The sequence below is a fragment of the Chrysemys picta genome, chromosome 25 (genome assembly GCF_011386835.1).
Source record: "Chrysemys picta bellii isolate R12L10 chromosome 25, ASM1138683v2, whole genome shotgun sequence".
NCBI classification, from domain to species: domain Eukaryota; kingdom Metazoa; phylum Chordata; order Testudines; family Emydidae; genus Chrysemys; species Chrysemys picta.
The window spans coordinates 16138478-16156209 of record NC_088815.1 but is presented as its reverse complement, the minus strand read 5'-3'; the positions used below and the strand labels follow the sequence as shown (position 1 = coordinate 16156209).

At 52.9% G+C, this 17732-nt stretch overlaps 1 protein-coding gene across 3 annotated transcripts; it reads right to left on the bottom strand.

Moving 5' to 3' along the window:
- Positions 1–228: 228 nt before the first annotated feature.
- Positions 229–16448, bottom strand: PEX11G (peroxisomal biogenesis factor 11 gamma). Of its 3 annotated transcripts, XM_008171588.4 has the most exons (5): positions 16288–16448; positions 15991–16179; positions 14189–14367; positions 11055–11105; positions 8859–10154 (listed from the first exon to the last, which is right to left on the bottom strand). In XM_008171588.4, the coding sequence occupies exons 1-5, from the start codon at positions 16357–16359 to the stop codon at positions 9929–9931; spliced, it is 717 nt and encodes a 238-aa protein (XP_008169810.1). In that variant the 5' UTR covers positions 16360–16448; the 3' UTR covers positions 8859–9928. The 3 variants fall into 3 exon arrangements, with proteins under 3 accessions (XP_005279072.2, XP_065434363.1, XP_008169810.1); XM_005279015.5 differs by lacking the exons at positions 8859–10154; positions 11055–11105; positions 14189–14367 and adding exons at positions 229–969; positions 2096–3902; XM_065578291.1 differs by lacking the exons at positions 8859–10154; positions 11055–11105; positions 14189–14367; positions 15991–16179; positions 16288–16448 and adding exons at positions 229–969; positions 2096–3902; positions 4772–4909.
- Between the last annotated feature and the right edge of the window lie 1284 nt (positions 16449–17732).

Sequence of the window (17732 nt, the reverse complement as noted above, 5' to 3'; positions counted from 1 at the left end):
CAGGGGAAAAGGACTGTGAGAGGCGGGTAATAGCGTCTCTCGCCTGTAAAGCTCCCTCCATCCCACCCTGCGTCACGTGTCCATCGGAGAAGGAAGGTGAATGTGTGACCTGCCCATGCCAGCACATGCTGGGGTTTGGACTGTGCAATCCCCTCGGCTACTGCTAAACACTGTCTCTGGGGCCGGCTGGCGAGTGTGAGAGAAGAACCCCAATCAGGAGTGAGGCGGTGGGTTTTATTATGGTTTATTGAAGCAGCTCCAGGCTGCTGTATAAAAAACATGGTACAGAACTAGCTCGGGGGCCCTTGACAAAGTGTTAAGACATTTCATGCACTTGTCACTGGTGCTGCAACAGAACCCAGAGGCCAGCTGCTCCTGGCTAGGAATCTTGTTCTGTCCCTGCCAGTGAACAAGTGTTCCATTGGAAATACTGCTTTGCTCACTCGCAGCTGTGACACAGCCACCTGCCTCCCAAAGTGCTGCAGAGCCCAGTGACAGCAGGCGTTACTGGCTGTGCAGGGGCAGCTGTGGGAAACACAAAGGGATCCTCCCTTCTTAGGCTGCTGCCTGCATTGACAATGTCTGTAAAGGAAAAGGACTACATCCCCCCAGCTCCTGCTAGGAGATCCCTTGCATGAAAGGGCAAGAATGGAAAATCTGTCCTTCCCCATCAGCTTCTCCAGGGAGAGCCGGGCAGCCAGCCTGGCTGGAGCTTTGCCCACCAAGCTCCCTTTAGAATCTATCCTAAGCCCTCCGAAACCAATGTGACTTTGCAACCAGTAATTGACACCCAAGGGGACTGTCCTGCCCTGCCCTGCACGCCTGGTGCTGATGGGTTCCATGTCCAGCGGGAAGGAGGACTGGATAGTGGGGCATCCCCATGACTTGATAGGTTGTGCTCTTCTGCCCAGGTCTTGCGTGCCAATTCTTGGTGAAGTGGAACATGAAACTTGTTGTTCCTGGTGAAACCTGTAACGCAGAAGGGGCTGCCGTGAGAACGCTAAGCACTGAAACCAGAAACTGAGGCAAGGTCAGTGCTTAATTTGTGCCAGGGCTGAGCCCCGGCACTTCTGGGCTTGCTGCATCAGTTATGAATGTAAAAATAATGTTGCGTAAAGCCCAGCACCTCTTTCATTACAAAGTAAGCATTTGGCAAGGTGAGTCCACTCCCCTCAACCTGGCCTTGCGCAGCAAGCCTGCCTGCATCCGAAAAGGAATGTCCTTTAAGGCGCAGGATTTTACAGGGAATATTTGGCTGTATCTAACAAACCCATCCAGACACAAGGACACAGGATCATGGGTAAGATGTAGAATGAAAGGCCTAGTGACCGAGCGTTCAGAAAGGGTTAATTCCTGTTCCAACTTTTTTAAAATTAATCGCTCCTGCAGCAGGAGGTAAGTGGCATGAATGGGACCAGAGGATAATTAGAAGGAAGAGACCCTGTGTTTATATGTAGACAGGGCTTGTCTTACAAATGCAATTACAAGCCACACTGGGACTAAATCCCAGCTGTAATCTTGAACTGGCCCCAGCTCTCCTATCCCCGCAAGTGATGCTATTTGAGTGTTCCTGGCAGACTGACCCTGGCACCGTGCGGAGGAGCCTGCGCTAAAACAAACCAGTCTGTTGTTTATGGCAACCAGCTCTAAGTTTGGGCTCCTGCCGTTTGTTGCAGACAGACTGGGAGCTGCTCCATGATAACCTAGTGATCAGCAAGCCGGGCTGTCCCATAGCGTGGACATCAAATCCCATCTGCCAACAGCATTTCCCAAAGGCTTCATATGGGATAGGACTCTGGGGAAGTGCAGAGATGCCAGATGGAGCATTCTCCCCCTCCTGTTATGTATACAGCCCTCCTCTCTAATACCCTACGGCCTAGAGGGACGACTCCTCCTTCACTGGTTGGGCTCTCCCACATCTGAAAGCTGGGGTTTGACAGCAAGGCTGCTGGGTAGAGCTCCCTCCCCCACTGGGCAGCCCTCGCTAGAGAGGCCATGCCAGCATCTCTCAGCCTGGAAGGTTTAACCTGTCTGCTTCTGTGCCCTGCTGGAGCAGGGAGGTCCCAGGGGGTCAGCGTGGAGGGTAAGGACTTACCGTTCCAGTCCCGGGGCGAGGCTCAGGCAGACAGGTATTTCCAAGTGCTGACGAAGGCAGTGGGGATGAGCGAGTAGGGCACGGTAGTGACGCTGCTCCAGGTGTCGGAGGAGGGGTCGTAGCAGTCCAGAGTTTTGCAGCGTTGGGCCCCGCAATAGCCCCCTACCACGTACAGCCTGTTCCCAGATGTGACCGCGCGACAGCTGATGCGTTTAGCAGTCACGTCCCCGAATTTGGACCACTGGTAGGTGTCGCTGTGGAAGCGGTACGCGGAGCTGGCCGAGAACTCAGTGTCTCCCCCGATCACGATCACGTGGTTGCCCACTACGGCAGCAGCCGTGTAGCGCCAGGGCTGGGGACAGCTGGCAGGCACCGTCCAGCGGTTCTGGCCAGGGTCGAAGCACTGCACTTTGGGCAGCTTCTCCTGGTTCACGCTGGTGCCACCAAAGACAAACAGCTTCCTTTTGGCCCCCACCACAGCAGCGTTGCTCACGCCCTCCCGGAGAGGGGCCACCAGGGACCACTTGTCCGACTGGGGGTCATAGTGTTCGACCTGCTTGAGAGAGACGGAGGGCGAAGCTGGGAAGGAGCCGCTCACCGCTGTGTGGCCTCCGACCACATAGAGACAGTGGTCCAGCTCAGCAGAGCCATGGCCAAACCGGGCCACCAGCATGGGCGCAGCTTTCGCCCACTCATCGTGGAGAGTGTCGTAAACCCAGACGTCTTTGGAGGCGCCGTTCTCAGAGCCCTTGCCGCCGGTGACGTACACTTTGCAGCCGAGGGCACAGGCGCTGCACTCCTTGCGTGGGCTTGGGATGTCGGTGCGGGGGATGATCTCGCTCGTTTGACGGTCAACCACGTAGATTTTGTCACACACGAACGTCTGGCCCCCGAGCAGCAGCAGGGCCTGGCTGACCTTCCGGGGCTGGGCACAGAAACCCGTCACCAGCCCCTCGTTCTGAAGGATCTTCATCTTGCAGCGCACGGCGTCGGCCACGATCTCCCCTCCCAGCTTGTGGCTGGTCACCAGCTCCTCGGAGGCCACCTGGTTCCGCAGGTAAGACTCTGGCAGGAGGGCCAGGCGGACCGAGCGCAACAGCTCTGGCAAGTCCTCGTGCCGCTGCGGCAAGTCGTACCGGATCCAGCCGATGACCGCCTCGTACACCAGGCTCTCGTCCTCCACCTCCAGCTCCTCGCTCTCCACCAGCTCCAGCAGCTTGTCTTTGGGCAGCCGCAGGAAGTCGTCAGTCTGGTAGAGAGACGCGAAGTTGGCCAGCGCCATCCTCCAGGACAGCTCCAGGAGCCTCTCACAGCAGTGGGCGTACGACAGCAGCAGCATGTTCAGGCAGTTGGCCGGGTGCAGGTTTTTCTCCAGAAAGTCGGCCGAGGCGTCGCGGATGTCCTGGAACTGCAGCATGTCCCCCGCCTCCAGCAGGGACTCCGCGTTCTCCTCGTTGATCAACACCCGGGCCGAGTAGACGTAGTCCAGCAGCAGCTCCAGCACCTCCGGGTGCAGGGAATTGTGGAAGTTGACTTCCGCGTCTTTGCTTTCCTTCAGCCCCCCGCTGAACATGGCATCGAAGTACCGGCTGCAGGAGGCCAGCACGGCCCGGTGGCAGTGGAAGGCTTGGTTCCCCGCCCGCAGCACCACGTCGGTGAAGAGACGCCGCTGGCGCAGGAGGCTGAGCTGGGTCAGGAGGCTGTCGGCATGGCCCGGCTTGTGGAAGAGTTGGATGTTCATGGAGCCGGAACTGGAGCGGGACTTGCGGTGCTCGTGACTGCTGACGGACATGGTCACGACGCTAGTCTGAAAGGAAAACAGCCGTGACCCTGGGCTCCAGAAACATCATCCCCACCTGTTTCTCTCCTGCCTCCCCCAGGCGGCTCTCCAACGGGCTCACGGTCCCCTAACTACGTTCACATCCGCCCTGCCAGCTCAGGAGAGCGCAGGCGGGAGCACGGGCAGCGCCAGGCTGGGGTGAGAAGGTGGGTTCGGGGCAGGAACCCAAGTCCCAGCCTGAGAAGAAACTGAATCAAAGGGGGAAAAGTTCCAGGAAATCTGTAACTGCAGCCGAAGTGCGAGCTGGGCAAGGGCCGGGTTCAGCCCGAACTCTCCGCGGCGCTGCCCTGCCCGAGGGCGGGTGCGGAACCCTAGACAAACCCAGGCAGCGCCTCGGTCGCTCCCCACGCCCGGCAGCCCCGGGCCGGTACCCTCCTTCCCCCTCCCCGGCAGGGGGCTACCCGACCCAGCCCCCCAGGGACCAGGCCGCTCGGCACGGGGCGGGGGGGGGGGGTTCCCCACGGACTCGGGGTTCGCCCGAGTGTGAAACAGGCCCGTGGAGCCGGAGCCCCCGGGAGCGCCCCGCGGCTGGAGCGGCCTTTGACCCTTCCCGGTCGGGGAGCGGCGCTCGGAGCTGCAGCGCGGCCGGGCCGGGCCCGGGGACGGCGGAGGGGCCCGGCCCGGCCCGCAGGGGGGACGCAGGGCCCCGGGCCGGGGGGGCGCTGGGGGTGGTTCTCCCCGCCCCCCCCCCCCCGAACCCCCAGCCCCGCCCCGGGGGTGACCGCTCCGCTGCGGGCCGGAACCGGCAAGCCCCAGCCTGAGTCCCTGCCGGGGGGGGGGGGGGCAGACCCGGGAGTCACGTGACCCGGGCAGGGCCAGTCCCCCCCCCCACTCACCGCCGGCCGGGTGCTCGCTGGGCCCCGCGCTCCGCCGCTCTGGGCCGCCGCCGCCCGCCTCGTGTCCTTCCCGAGTCGCCGGCTCCGCCCCCTCATTAATATGCAATGCCCTGAGCCAATCAGCGCCCGACACCCTGCTTGGCCTCGCCCTGGGGCATGCGCGCTGGAGGGGGCGGGGCGGGGCGGGGCGCAGCTGGCTCCGGGACGCGCAAAGAACCCAGGCGTCCTGCCCTAGCCCTGCGCCCCCTGCCTGGGCGCTGACCCCGGCTGCTGGCCCCGGCGCACCCAGCAGGGTGACCAGACAGCGGGGGGGGGGGGTAATAGGAGCCTAGATAAGAAAAAGACCCAAAATCGGGACTGTCCCTATAAAATCGGGACACCTGGTCCCCCGTCACCCAGCCGGGCTGCCCTGGGGTGCCAGGCCCAGGCCGGGGAGGAGACGCGCAAAGCGCCAGGGCTCAGGCTGGTTTCCGGCCGTGACTCATTGCCCAGGCGTTTTACACGCTCGGCTGAGGGCGAGGCGCTGTGACGGGCGTGGCTACGGTGACTTGCTAAAAACCAACCTGGCCCAGGCATGCGGCTGCATCCACCATGTTGTCTGGCCCCCAAGCCGCAGACCAGCTCACCCCTCCCCTCCCCTCCCCAAGGGCCCCAGTAGGGCTGCCTCTGTGCCGGCCCAGGGCCTCGCAAGTGCTGATGGCAGCTGCAGGTGTCTTAGGCATCGGCCATTTCCATTGGGTGCCTCAGCTTTGTTCCCGGAGTGGGCACTGCCCATCCCCCCAGCAGCAAACTTTTAAGGAACAATGTGGCCAAGCGCCTAGAGCCCTTTCAAACCACACACCAACAGCTCTGCCTCAGCGACATCTACTGCAAAAAACCCGAACCCGCAGTAACAGGTCTCAACACCCTGGTCTATAGACATAGGCGCCTGCTGTGCCGCTAAGTATAGCCATGTAGGGGGCTGGAGCTTTGGCTCTGAGGCCCAGGGAGGGGGGCGCTGGTGGGTGCTTGGGCGCTGGCGCGGTAGCCTAAGCCACAATGGCTACATGGCTCTTTTACTGCCCTAGCCTGAGCCCGCGTCCATAGACCCAGGCGCTGAGATGTGCTGCAGCCAGGCTTTTTCCCCCTTTGCCTTGTAGCTGTACCCTAAGAGCGGAGTCTGCCAGCAGGCCTGCTTAGGGCGCTTTGCTTCTACTGAAGCGTACCAGCCACTGTAATGGGCACATTCAGAACTGGCAGCACTGATGTGAAACTGCAGCACCCCCAGCCTGTTTTGAAGTGCAACACTGCCTTACATCCCCAGGAAAGACTACATACCTGGCTCCCCAGCTGGAAAGAGGGGGGCGGGGGTGTTCATTACACTCACCTCACCTTTGGGAAGTGCTTTGAGTTCCACAGCTGGAAAGCACTGCGTCTCCACAGTACTAACAGAGAAGGGGAAGGTCATTTGCCACATAAGGACTCATGAACCCTGGCCTTGAAGACTGTATCTGAAAGCTGCATGGCCTCTGAACCTCTCCACTTGCAGTGTCAGAGCAGGATATTGTTACGTTTCCTATGTGGGGAGTGTTATTGACAGAGCTGGCCCTCAGTGAGCAGAGCTGTTCACTGGGTCGCACTGATAAAGGGCCATAAAACAGGAACCATGGGTCTGAGCCATCGCTATCAGTCACACAATACAAAGCTCAGAGTGCCTGATCGGAACCCTTCCAGCTCATAGCTCACTGACACAGCACCTCCATGGCCAAGTAATCAGTTAAAACTCCCATTGCGCAACAAACACGCTTTCCTGTAAAGTGGTAGAACAGGGACTGAATGGGCACAAAGGCCTAGTGGCAATGAGTTGCAGAAGGGGAAAATGTATTACTGTTTCTCAGGCTAATTCTACGATGGAGAGAGAGCCGTTCACCAGTCAGTGACTCTGCCTTCAAATCACTTGCTGGGGCATTTGGTGTGCAAATAAGAGCAGGTTAGCCGGAGCAAGTGCAGGGCTGGACAATCTCTGCAGCAAGCAACAGCTGCCTAACCAGTAAGTGATAAATAGTTAAAGGAAGCATTGCTCTATGGTAAATTCTAACCATTCTAGAAAGGGGTCATAGCTGGGGCCAGAAATACTTCAGAGAGTAGCCTTTACCGTTTCAGAACTGGTCCGTATTAGGACTCCAGCTACAGACACCCAAACTGATTTAAACCATGCTTAATCTGCATTAAGCTAATGCACCTTTCTCCTTGGCTCAGTGCTGCTGCCCACTGCTGGACACAACAAGCATGTGTACAAGGAAGCAGCTGTAAAACACTCATGAGATACTGTGGTGAAAAGTGGCCATTCTGATAGTAGCAGTAAAGCACTGATGTGTTTAAGCAGCCAAGTACAGGGGGCCACGTACCCACCCACTTCAAGGGAACAACACTGGCCCAGTTGTAGGGTGACTCAGGTCACCCATCCAGCTGGAGTGCACGGGAAGGTCCGAGACTAGTGATGCAGGCGGGGAAGAAAGAGAAGCCTCGTCCAGACACGGCTCTTGTGCTTCTCTTGCCGATGCTCTGCAGTTCAGATGCTTTGTTTCCTGTCAGTCAGTGACAGCAAGTGCTTAGCCAAGTCCAGCAACATGCTTTCTCCATGCCAATCACCACATGGCAGCAGGATGAGCAAGCAATCAATCATGCAGAAAATAAGGTGAACCCAGAGGCGAACGTCCTGGAAGGCTGGTATGTGATAGTGGCAGCTGCATGTTCATAGAGTTTAAGTCAAGAAAGAACCATTAGATAGCTCACCTGGTCTTCTCTCCTGGATATCACAGCCCATTAAATTTCACCTGGTTATAAATTTCACCTTGTACTGAGCCCCATAACTTCTTTGGCTAAATCATAACTTTCAGAAAGGCAGCCAGTGTTGACCTGAAGACAGCTAGAGATGGAGAACCCACCACTGCCCTTGATAGCTTGTTCCAACGGTTAATCATGCTCACTGTTAAAAATTTGTTCCTTATTCTAATTTTAATTTGTCTGGCCTCAGCTTCCAACCATGGTTCTTGTTCTGACTTTCTCCACTAGAGACACTTTAGTCCCGGTGAAGTACTTGGACACTGTAATCAAGTCACCTCTCAATCTTCTTTTTGATAAGCTAAACAAATTGAATTCTTTAAGTCTTTCTCTATAATTTTCTCCAGCACCCACATCAATTTTGTGGCTCTTTTCTGCACCCTCTCTAGTTCTTCATTTTAAAATATGGACACTAGAAGTGGACTAGTATTGGTCTCACCAATGCTGTATACAGAAGTAAAATCACCTCCCCCACTCCTACTCGCTACTCCCTGGTTTACACATCCAAGGATTGCATTAGCCCATTTTGCCACAGCTTTGGCCTGGGAGCTCAGATTCAGTTGTTTGCCCACCATGACCCCTAAATCCTTTTCAGAGTCACTGCTTTCCAGAATGTAGTCCATTCTGCAAGTATGGCCTGCCTTCTTTTTTTGGAGATGTAGAACTTTGCATTGGGCTATATTAAAATGCATTTTGTGTGGCTAGGCCCAATTTACCAAGCGATCCAGATCACTCCATGTGACTGCCCTGTTCTCATCATTATTGATCAGTCTGCCAATCTTTGGGTCATCTGCAAATTTAGTCAGCAGTGATTCATCTTTATCTGGAAGTAACTATAACAAGTGTTGAATGGCTTTGGGCTTAGCACCAATCCCTGCTGTTTCCCACTAAAAACAGCCCCATTTGATGATGATTCCCCACGGACAACTACTCTGAGATCTGTCAGCCAGTTCTTAATACATTTCATGTGTGCTTTATTGATACTGTATGTTAAAGTGCTACATGGGAGATTAAGCACCCCTCGGAACAAGCAGATGAGCAGCACAGCCCAAACAATGTATCTCCAAGACATCGGCATGGAGGCCATGGAAAAACCCTCTGCGATGGAAGGTTAGATAAGGGACAGTCTGCACCTGTTCTTGGGCAGTACAGCTTCAGCCATCATATATTCTGCTGTTTCAGAGCAGCTTGGAACCAGCAAAAGCCAGATAAGAAGAGTTTCTTTCTAGCTCTGAACAGTAATGATCAAATCCTCAGGCTACGCTTTGTAGTGTTCACTTCCTTTATTACTGGCACTGCCAGAGAAATGATTGTGAATATGATCTTTGGTGCAAGCTCTGATCTTAGCATTCAGTCAATTGATCCATCACAAGGATATTAAATATGTATTTCATTTTTTTTAAAAAAGAAAGTCTGTTGGTTGGGGTGGAGTCTGACAGAAGAGCACCCACTGGAGAACTCCACACTGCGGCTGATGTTCCATGTGACAGCATCTGAAGGTACACTGGACTTGACCAGTACAGGCAAAGGTTTCCATTTCTAGCATAAAGGGCTACCTAGGATACTGATAACTAGCACTTCACCATATCACATGTGGCCTGAGCAATAGAGACTGCCATGAAAACAGACCCTTTAAACATCTGCTTCTGTTTTGTAGCTAGCAGCTCTGACCTGGGGGCCTAGGACCAGGATATTTGACAGGAGAAACAACACCTCCATAGCCTGAAGACAAGCAAGCAAAACCCACTTCAGCTCAGATGTCCCTGGCTGCGCTGGCCAAGGCAATTTGGAAACTGACAGATACTTGGCATGCTCCTTTACAGCTCCCGGCACCTCTCAGGAATGCTTAGATCAGAGCAAGAGGGTGAGCTTGTGGAGTTCTCTCCTCTGAGTTTCACAAGTCATAATTGTGTCCATTTCCCCACCCCACAATGAGTTTCCAGACTTGTCTCATGTTCAAGACACCAGGGGAGGTGACATCCCCACCTTTTGGGGATGTGGGGACAAAATGAGAGAAGTCACTTGCTGTCCCTGATGTAATTTTTCCCATCTTTTGGAAAACTTCAAAGTCAGTCTCTCCTAATGGTAATCATAATTTCATTTGCCCTCATACCACAGAGCATATCGATCAGAGCTGAGATTTCTCCCTATACAGAGGATGCAGTTAAAAGATTCCTGCCCTGATGAGGAAGAGCTATCAACACGTTAACCCCAACTAATCACATTACAGAGACCTTCTGATCACATTCTATTTGCATGCTGCACTGATCCATAACGGGAAGCAGTCATACTTTACCCACAAAAAACTTAGCCTCCTGAAGCTGACCCCATGGTTCACACAGCCCCAGAACCTGCCCCTACAGATGTTTGGTAAACACCAATCAGGGAAGATATGGTCCCCATGAGACCCACTAGCCATGGAGGAAACTGTCCAGCCCAAAGAAATCCTGGAGGCAGCCAGTGGACAGCATTGGAGAGATCTGCCATACTGCTGAGGATGCTCAAAACTTCAGATTTCACTTGGGCGTCCATTTCCTTTTGACTCTGCTCCAAGGATTCACTGTGGGGAGAAAAAGGCAGAAATATATCCATCCTCCAGTCTGCCACTAGGGACTCTGGCAGAGTCACATGGCTGAAATCCCCATGATGTGTGCAGTGACTTTCAGAGAGGAACAGTATCAGAACAAATGATTCAAGCATAGACAGGAGGATGTGTTTACATCTGTAAATCTATCATTGGCTATTCCTTGCACCATCTGCCTGGTAGACTAAAAATTATTGCAACAAATCCTAGAGGTTCTCTGCTGAAAAACAGTTCAAATGGCTTGTTCAACATCTACTTGGAGTCGTATTCTCCTGTCCTGTACCACTGAATCACAATGATGTCCATTACCTCTCCCTCACCTCAGCCTCTTGAAGCTGACCCCATGATTCACACAGCCCCAGAACCTGCCCCTACAGATGTTTGGTAGACACCCGTCAGGGAAGATATGGTCCCCATGAGACCCACTAGCATCTGGAAGATGAGCATCCTCTCGTTCATTGCAAGGACACCCGCTTTTGGTCCTATATCTTACTAGCCTCCAAGGCACAGCATTACTTAACAGAGTATCAGATATGTCGCAAGGGGATTAATTCCAGCTCATTTGGGATCTACAGCAATAGCTGTGTCCCTTCTCCTGATCCACATTTACATTTGGGAAGCCAGTGAGACCAGATAATAGCAGAAGGATTTAGGAAACACTAATGTGTATTGTGCATAATTATGAAGTAGACACAGAGGCTGAGAAGCATCTTCTCAGGAAATGTTAACTGATCAATTATCAGAAACCAAGTTTCTGAGTATAGGCTTCCTCATTTGAGATTGATAAGTAATAATTAGTGTCACCTTGGGTGAGCTACTTCAGGGGATAAGGAGTATGTGTTAAAACGACTCTATTACATAGGACAGAACGCATACCCAGTGCAATTTCTCAGCTTCCTTCTTAGCTGAAACAGAATTCTGAGAGACCTGAAAACAAGAGAGAGATGACGGTAAGAGTCCAAGCTGTCTGTGACCAAGAGAGACTCTGACACCATCACCCCTTGAATGCTAAGGGTCCATCTTAATAAGAACCACCAAATGCTAGCACTAGTCTTTGCCATGGGTAGAGGCATCCTTGTTAGAACAGGTTGTATTCCCTACAGGGATGGAAAAGCATTGTTCTACAACCATGATAAGCTACAGGGGGTTAGCCTCAGGCTAGATCAGAAGCAGCATGGTACTCTCCCTCTCAAGAGCTCAAATTCTTTCTTGCCAGTCTGATCAAAACCAAATTCTAAGCTTGCTACAAATTTTTCTAGATTTACCTGAACTTTGGGCTTCTAAATAATGTAAGGAATATGGAATAAAAGGGCCAGGGACAATAAACTGTCCTTAGTGAAGATTTTTTTTAAATAACATTGATCATGCAGCAAAAACAACTGCTGGGGCCCTACCAGGGAAAGAAGATTCTGATGTCCTTCAAAGCTGTAAAGTTGCTTACAGCTAATTTTGCAGAAGAAGTTTGTCTGAATCTGCCACCAGGGCTTCTACATGGAGCAAGCAGCTGGAGTAACGTTCAAGCTACTCAACTAGCTGGAATAAAATGCCCTTTTAAAATTGTATGGATTAATGTAGCTCTTAGATCAGGGCTTACTGAGGGGTAAGTAGTAGGGTTTCAGCCCCTCACTATAACTCAGAGAATTCTTCCTTCTCCATGTGGGAAGGAGAATAATGTGGAAAGTTTGATTTTACTAATGCACAAGGACATAATTACGGCCATACTATGTCAGATCAATGGGCCGTCTTGCTCAGTATTCTGTTGCTTGCCAGTGGTTGGTGCTGGATGCTCCAGGAGTGAATGGAAAAAGGCAATTTATCAAGTGATCCATCCCTGTCAGCCACTCCCAGCTTCTAGCAGTCAGAGGTTTAGGGACATTCAGAGCATGGGGTTGCATCCCTGACCATCTTGGCTAATAGCCACCGATGAACCATACTCCATGATTTTATCTACTTCTTTTTTGAACCTAGTTATACTTTTGGCCTTCACAACATCCCCTGGCAACACATTCCACAGGTTGACTGTGCGTTGCGTAGGCTTGCCAGCCCTCCAGGATTGTCCTGGAGTCTCCAGGAATTAAAGATTAATCTTTAATTAAATATTTGTCATGTGATGAAACCTCCAGGAATCTGTCCAATCAAATTTGCAACCCTAGCATCTATATGGCATTGTGGGAAGAAGTACTTCAGGCTGTTTGTTTTAAACCAGCAGCTTATTCATTTCACTGAGGCAACAAAGAGTCCTGTGGCACCTAATGGACGTATTGGAGCATAAGCTTTCCTGGGTGAATACCCACTTTGTCAGATGCCAGACTAACACGGCTACCCCTCTGATACATTTCACTGGGGGTGACCCTGTTTCGTGTAGCAGTAAATAACACTTCCTTATTCACTTTTTCTACACCACTCATGATTTTATAGACCTCTATCATAGCCTCCTTTGTTGTCTCTTTTTCAAGCTGAGCAGTCCCAGTATTTTTAATCTCTTTTCATGTGGAAGTTGTTCCATACCCCTAATCATTTCTGTTGCCCATCCCTGAACTTTTTCTAATTTTAATGTATGTTTTTGGAGATGGGGTGACCAGATCTGCATATAGTATTCAAGGTTCAGCCGTACTATGGATTTATTAAGTGGCATTATGATATTTTCTGTCTTATGATCTATCCCTTTCCTAATGGTTCCTAACATTGTTAGCTTTTTTGACTGCTGTCACACATTAAAGCAGATGTTTTCAGAGAACTATCCACAATTACTCCAGGAACACTTTCTTAAGTGGTAACAGCAGAAACTTAACTCAATGTGGAAACTAGAGGATTCTCTTACTGCAGCAAGAAAAAAAGAAAATGGGGCAAAACTATCTTGAGATAATTTTACAGTAAGAGACCAATTCAGTTTACAATTGAATCATATTAACCAGCTAAACATCTGGCTAACGGAAGGGAGGGCTCTTTCAGGATTCCCATGTTTTCCCACTTGGCCTCATTTGCTTGTGTCAGAAACTGAACTGTTTTCCCCATTTGCTATTTCATTAGATGGGATAAACAACGTAACTAGGAAACAGCTCACATAAGGTGACCTATAAACTGGGTGTGGCTGGAAGTATGTGTGTCCTTTAGGTGTCAGAAAAAAAAAAGAGCCATCTTAAAGGGTTTTTATTGTCAGAAGAGGAGATGGGACAATTCTGGTTGTTTTTACTTTAGAAACAGCAGATGTGCCAGCTCAGTCTTCCTCGAAACATATACAAGAACTGAATCTCTAGTGTAAAATAGAAGACGAAGAAAACTTAAAATCTTCCAGGCCTTCACTCATAAGGCAGCCAAAAAAAAAGGGCATCAGTCCCATATCCTTCCCCACATACTTTTGCAAGCCCCTTTTAAGGCAGAGCTTTAGCTCAGCCTGGCAAATTTTTATTTGCCTTTTCCCCTACAACAAGGAATACATTGATGGGTGAGGAAGATATTTATTTTTTCGTCCTGGTGGGTGGGTCAGCAGACTGTCTCTGGACTAGAAAAGTCTCACGATTATTTAGCAATATAGTAATAGTCACCTCTGAGGATTTACCAATACCCTACAGGCTAGGAGGATTTCTAGCACTATATTTTAGGATCACTCAAAATCCCCTTAGTTTCCAGGGTGTCTGTTACAAATAGTACAACTTCCTTCTGAAGATGTATGGTGTCAAGTATCAGGGGGTAGCTGTGTTAGCCTGTATCTACAAAAACAAAAAGCTTATGCCCAAATAAATCTGTTAGTCTTTAAGGTGCCACCCGACTCCTTGTTGCTTCTGAAGATGGACGCCAAGGCTTCTGATTCTGAGGAGTTGTTAAAACTTCAGAAGAGTAACAACAAGGTTAGTAGATAATCCAAAGCCACAGTGTTCCATTGCTCAGCCCCCAGGAGCAGCCAAAGCCCCTCCTAAGATCTGTGGCCAGTAGGCCTTTCTGCCAGGCCCCAGAAGCGGAGAGAGTGTTCGCCTCATGCCCCTTTAAGAGCTGCATCTAGTGAACATTACCGTACAATGCCCAGGACAAGGGAGAGCCCCCAGAAAGCTGTGCTTAATGTCCACCACTTGTGTGAGTTTGTGCGAATAACATCAGCGTCAGCAGCCCATGCTACGTGCTCACAGGGGTAGTAGAGCTGATCAGCCAGGTTACTGAGGACAGAGAGCCAGCGGACAATGGTATCTTCTTCCTGTAGCACAGAGACAGGCAAGAACTTAATACTGGCTGCTTTCTTGCATAAACACCACAGGTTAGACTGTACACTGCACCTTGCAGCAGCGTTGCTAATCCAGCTTCCTTGCAGCCCTGAGAACAAGCTTACCTCTTCCTGAGAATGAAAACAAGCACATCACTAACATATCCTGTATTTTATATCCAACATACGGCAATGATCTTGCACACAGTTTCTGATGAATATCCATCAAGCAGGGACTCTCAGCTGAGCCAGCAAGGGACATCTCTGCAGGAATTTCCGCAAAGGCCAGCAAGGTTTTTGCTCTCACCCTATTTTGTTGTTGTTTAAAAAATAAACATTTCATGATGATGAAAAGTGAGGGAGTGAGAGCCCTGGAGGCTGCTATTCTGTTATAATTTATTATTTGTATTATGGAGCCCACTGTGCTAGGAACAAAAGTACAGTCCTTGCCCCAAGCAGCTTACAATCTCAGAATATGAAGAGACACAAGGGCTAGAAACAGATGTGGAGTAAAAGGAAATAATGAGATGCAATTGGTCACTATAATAGACTGTGGTCTCAGCACACCAGAGATCTAGCTGCTGTCAAGTTTTTTGTAAGCATCATGCCAGAGAAGAGTTTTAAGGAGAGATTTGAAGGTGGATAATGAGGCAGCTTTACGTTTACAGAGCGTGCCTTCCATGTGAGGGGCAACATTGGAGAAAACAGGAAGGTGGTTGTTTGAAAATGTAACAAGTGGGTGAGGAAGGCTGGCATTATAAGCCACTGAGAAGTAGAAGTCAACCTTTTGCTACTGCAAGATGATAGGAAGGGTAGAGATAGGCCTTGGAAGCGAAGGCTGGATTGGAACCAGAGACATCCGTGGCCCTTTAATACTCCCCTGAGGGAGTTAGGCCAGGGTCCCACACTTCTGCAGTTGCTTGCACTTCTATAGCAGTTACAGGAGAAGCCTGTATTTGTCTTGAAATACAAAGAACAGTGAAGTTTACAAATACCATTTCTTGGAATGTGCTTAGTCCAAAATACATTTTAGTGAACAGGGTAGTTTGCAAGCTTGAGAAAGCGAGCCTAAGCACGATCTTGTCTGTAGCATTCACTTTGAAACTCCACTGGATCTTAGCACAGCCCTGGAAAACTGTAAAGATTTCTTAGAGTGCGAGCTGCCAACGGCGGCAGGGCCCATGTCTTCCTGGGGGTCTGGACAGCACTCAGTGCAACAGGGCCTGAGCCCAATGGGGAATACCACAATTCAAATAAATAATACAAATACTTCAGAGAAATACATGGTAGCTGAGGCCCCTGGGCACAGGCGAGGTCATTACAACTTAGGTAACGCTGCACAGCAGGCCCAAGCCTGCAAGGGGACCAGATGTCTAGGTATTTATATGGCCTCCATCACCTGCACGCGCCTCCTCCTCGCAGGCAGCAGCGTGGGAGAGCTCAGCATTTGGCAGGATTAGGCCCTTGGATGTCAAGCTCCACAGGGCCCTTGGTCTCCCACAGCCCTGCGTGCCCTGTCTACCCCGATCCCACGGGAGAGGGGGGCAGGCCTGCACCTCCTGGGGGGAGCGGCTCAACCTCCCAGGCCTGGGGAACGGGGCAGAAGGGGCTGGTTACCTTGGCACCCAGCCCGTACTGGCGGCTGTAGGCGAGCATGGCGAGATCGTCAAAGAGGCGCAGCACCGTCCGGCAGTGGCTCAGCTGGGCCGACACAGCCAGGAGCCTCCTGCCCATCTCTGACTCCGTGGGGCTTTTCCGGGCCAGGACCCCCCCGGCCAGCTGGCAGCCATAGCACAGGGTCCGGATCTGGGGGGAAGGGGAGGGTTAGAGCCACGGTACGGCCCAGTGCCCCCCCCGGGAACCCGACCGCCCCGCTGCGCCCCGCCGCCCGGGGGGGGGGAGCGCGTCACGCACCACTCGGTCGCGGCCCCGGTACGACTCCAGCACCGAGACCAGGCTGCTGAGCGGGTCCGCAGCTGCCGCCATGGCAACACTTCCGGGTTACTAGCCGCCTTCCGGACGTACGTTCGCAGCGTGATGACGTTCGGGCACCCTGCATGCCACACGGGATGGCGCGGTGCCTGCTGGGGGATCGCTGTCGCCATGGGGACCATGCCCCTTCCCTGGGTGTGACGGGGCGGGCTCGCTCTCTGGCTAGGCCGCAGCTCAGCGGCCCCGAGGCCGCTGGGACTGGCTGGAGCCTGGGCGGGCAGGGCCTGTGCTTCCCCCTCCGGGCTGCGCGTCCCCGGCCCCCGTGTAACACCAGCGGCCCCTCAGCCGGCGGGTGGCGCCTCGCTCCACCAGGCCGTGTGGTGGGTCCACTCGAGACCCCGCTGGGGCGAGCGCCACGTGGCTGCTGTGTGTTATCAGCCCCCTGGTGATACCAATCCGCCAGGCCTGTTTCCGTGGGGCTCGCTCCCCCCACCCCACCCCACCCCCCGCCAGCTTTCCTCACCAGGGGTCTTGTTCACGGGCAGGCGGTACGGGCGGGTAGCCGGTGTGCTCGCTGCAGCCCGAGGGGTCCGCACAGCCCCGGAGAGCGAAGTCCTTCACGGCCTGCAGCAGTGCCGTCTTTGCCAGGAATTAGGATTACCATACGGCCGGTTTTTCCCAGGCATGTCCGGCTTTTTGGTAATCAAACCCCCGTCTGGGGGGAATTGCCAAAAAACCGAACATGTCAGGGAAAAATACCGCCGGCCGGGCTCTTCCCCTCCCGCGGCTGCTGTGCTCCTCCCCTGACTCTTCTGCTCTGTTTAAAGCCGAGCTGCCCGAGCGCTACTGGCTTCGGGCAGCCCCCATGCCTCCGGACCCTGAGCCGCTGGCCGGGCACTTCCCCTCCCAGGCTCCGGGGGCACCGGGTCCAGAGCCATGGGGCTGCCCGAAGCCAGTAGCGGAGTCAGGGGAGGAGCACAGCAGCCGCGGGAGAGGAAGTGCTCGGCCAGGGGCGCAGAGTCCGGATGCAAGGGGGCTGCCTGAAGCCTGAGCGCTACCGGCTTCACCGTTTGCCAGGCAGCCTCCAGACCCTGCGCCCCCGGCTGGGCGCTTCCTCTCCCGGGCTCCAGCTGCGCTGGGGAAGCGCCGGTTGGGGGCACAGGGTCTGGGGGCTGCCTGGCAAACCGTGAAGCCGGTAGCGCTCAGGCAGCCCTTTTCACGTGGCTGGGAGGGGGAATGTGGGGCGCTCAGGGGAGGAGGCGGAGTTAGAGCGGGGACTTTGGGGAAGGGCTGGGTGGGAAAGGGGCGGGGCCAGGGCCCTGTGGAGTGTCCTGTGTTTTTTTTATTTTTTAAATATGGTAACCCTACCAGGAATGCCCTTCCTGGGGGTCAAGTATCAGAGGGGTAGCCGTGTTAGTCTGGATCTG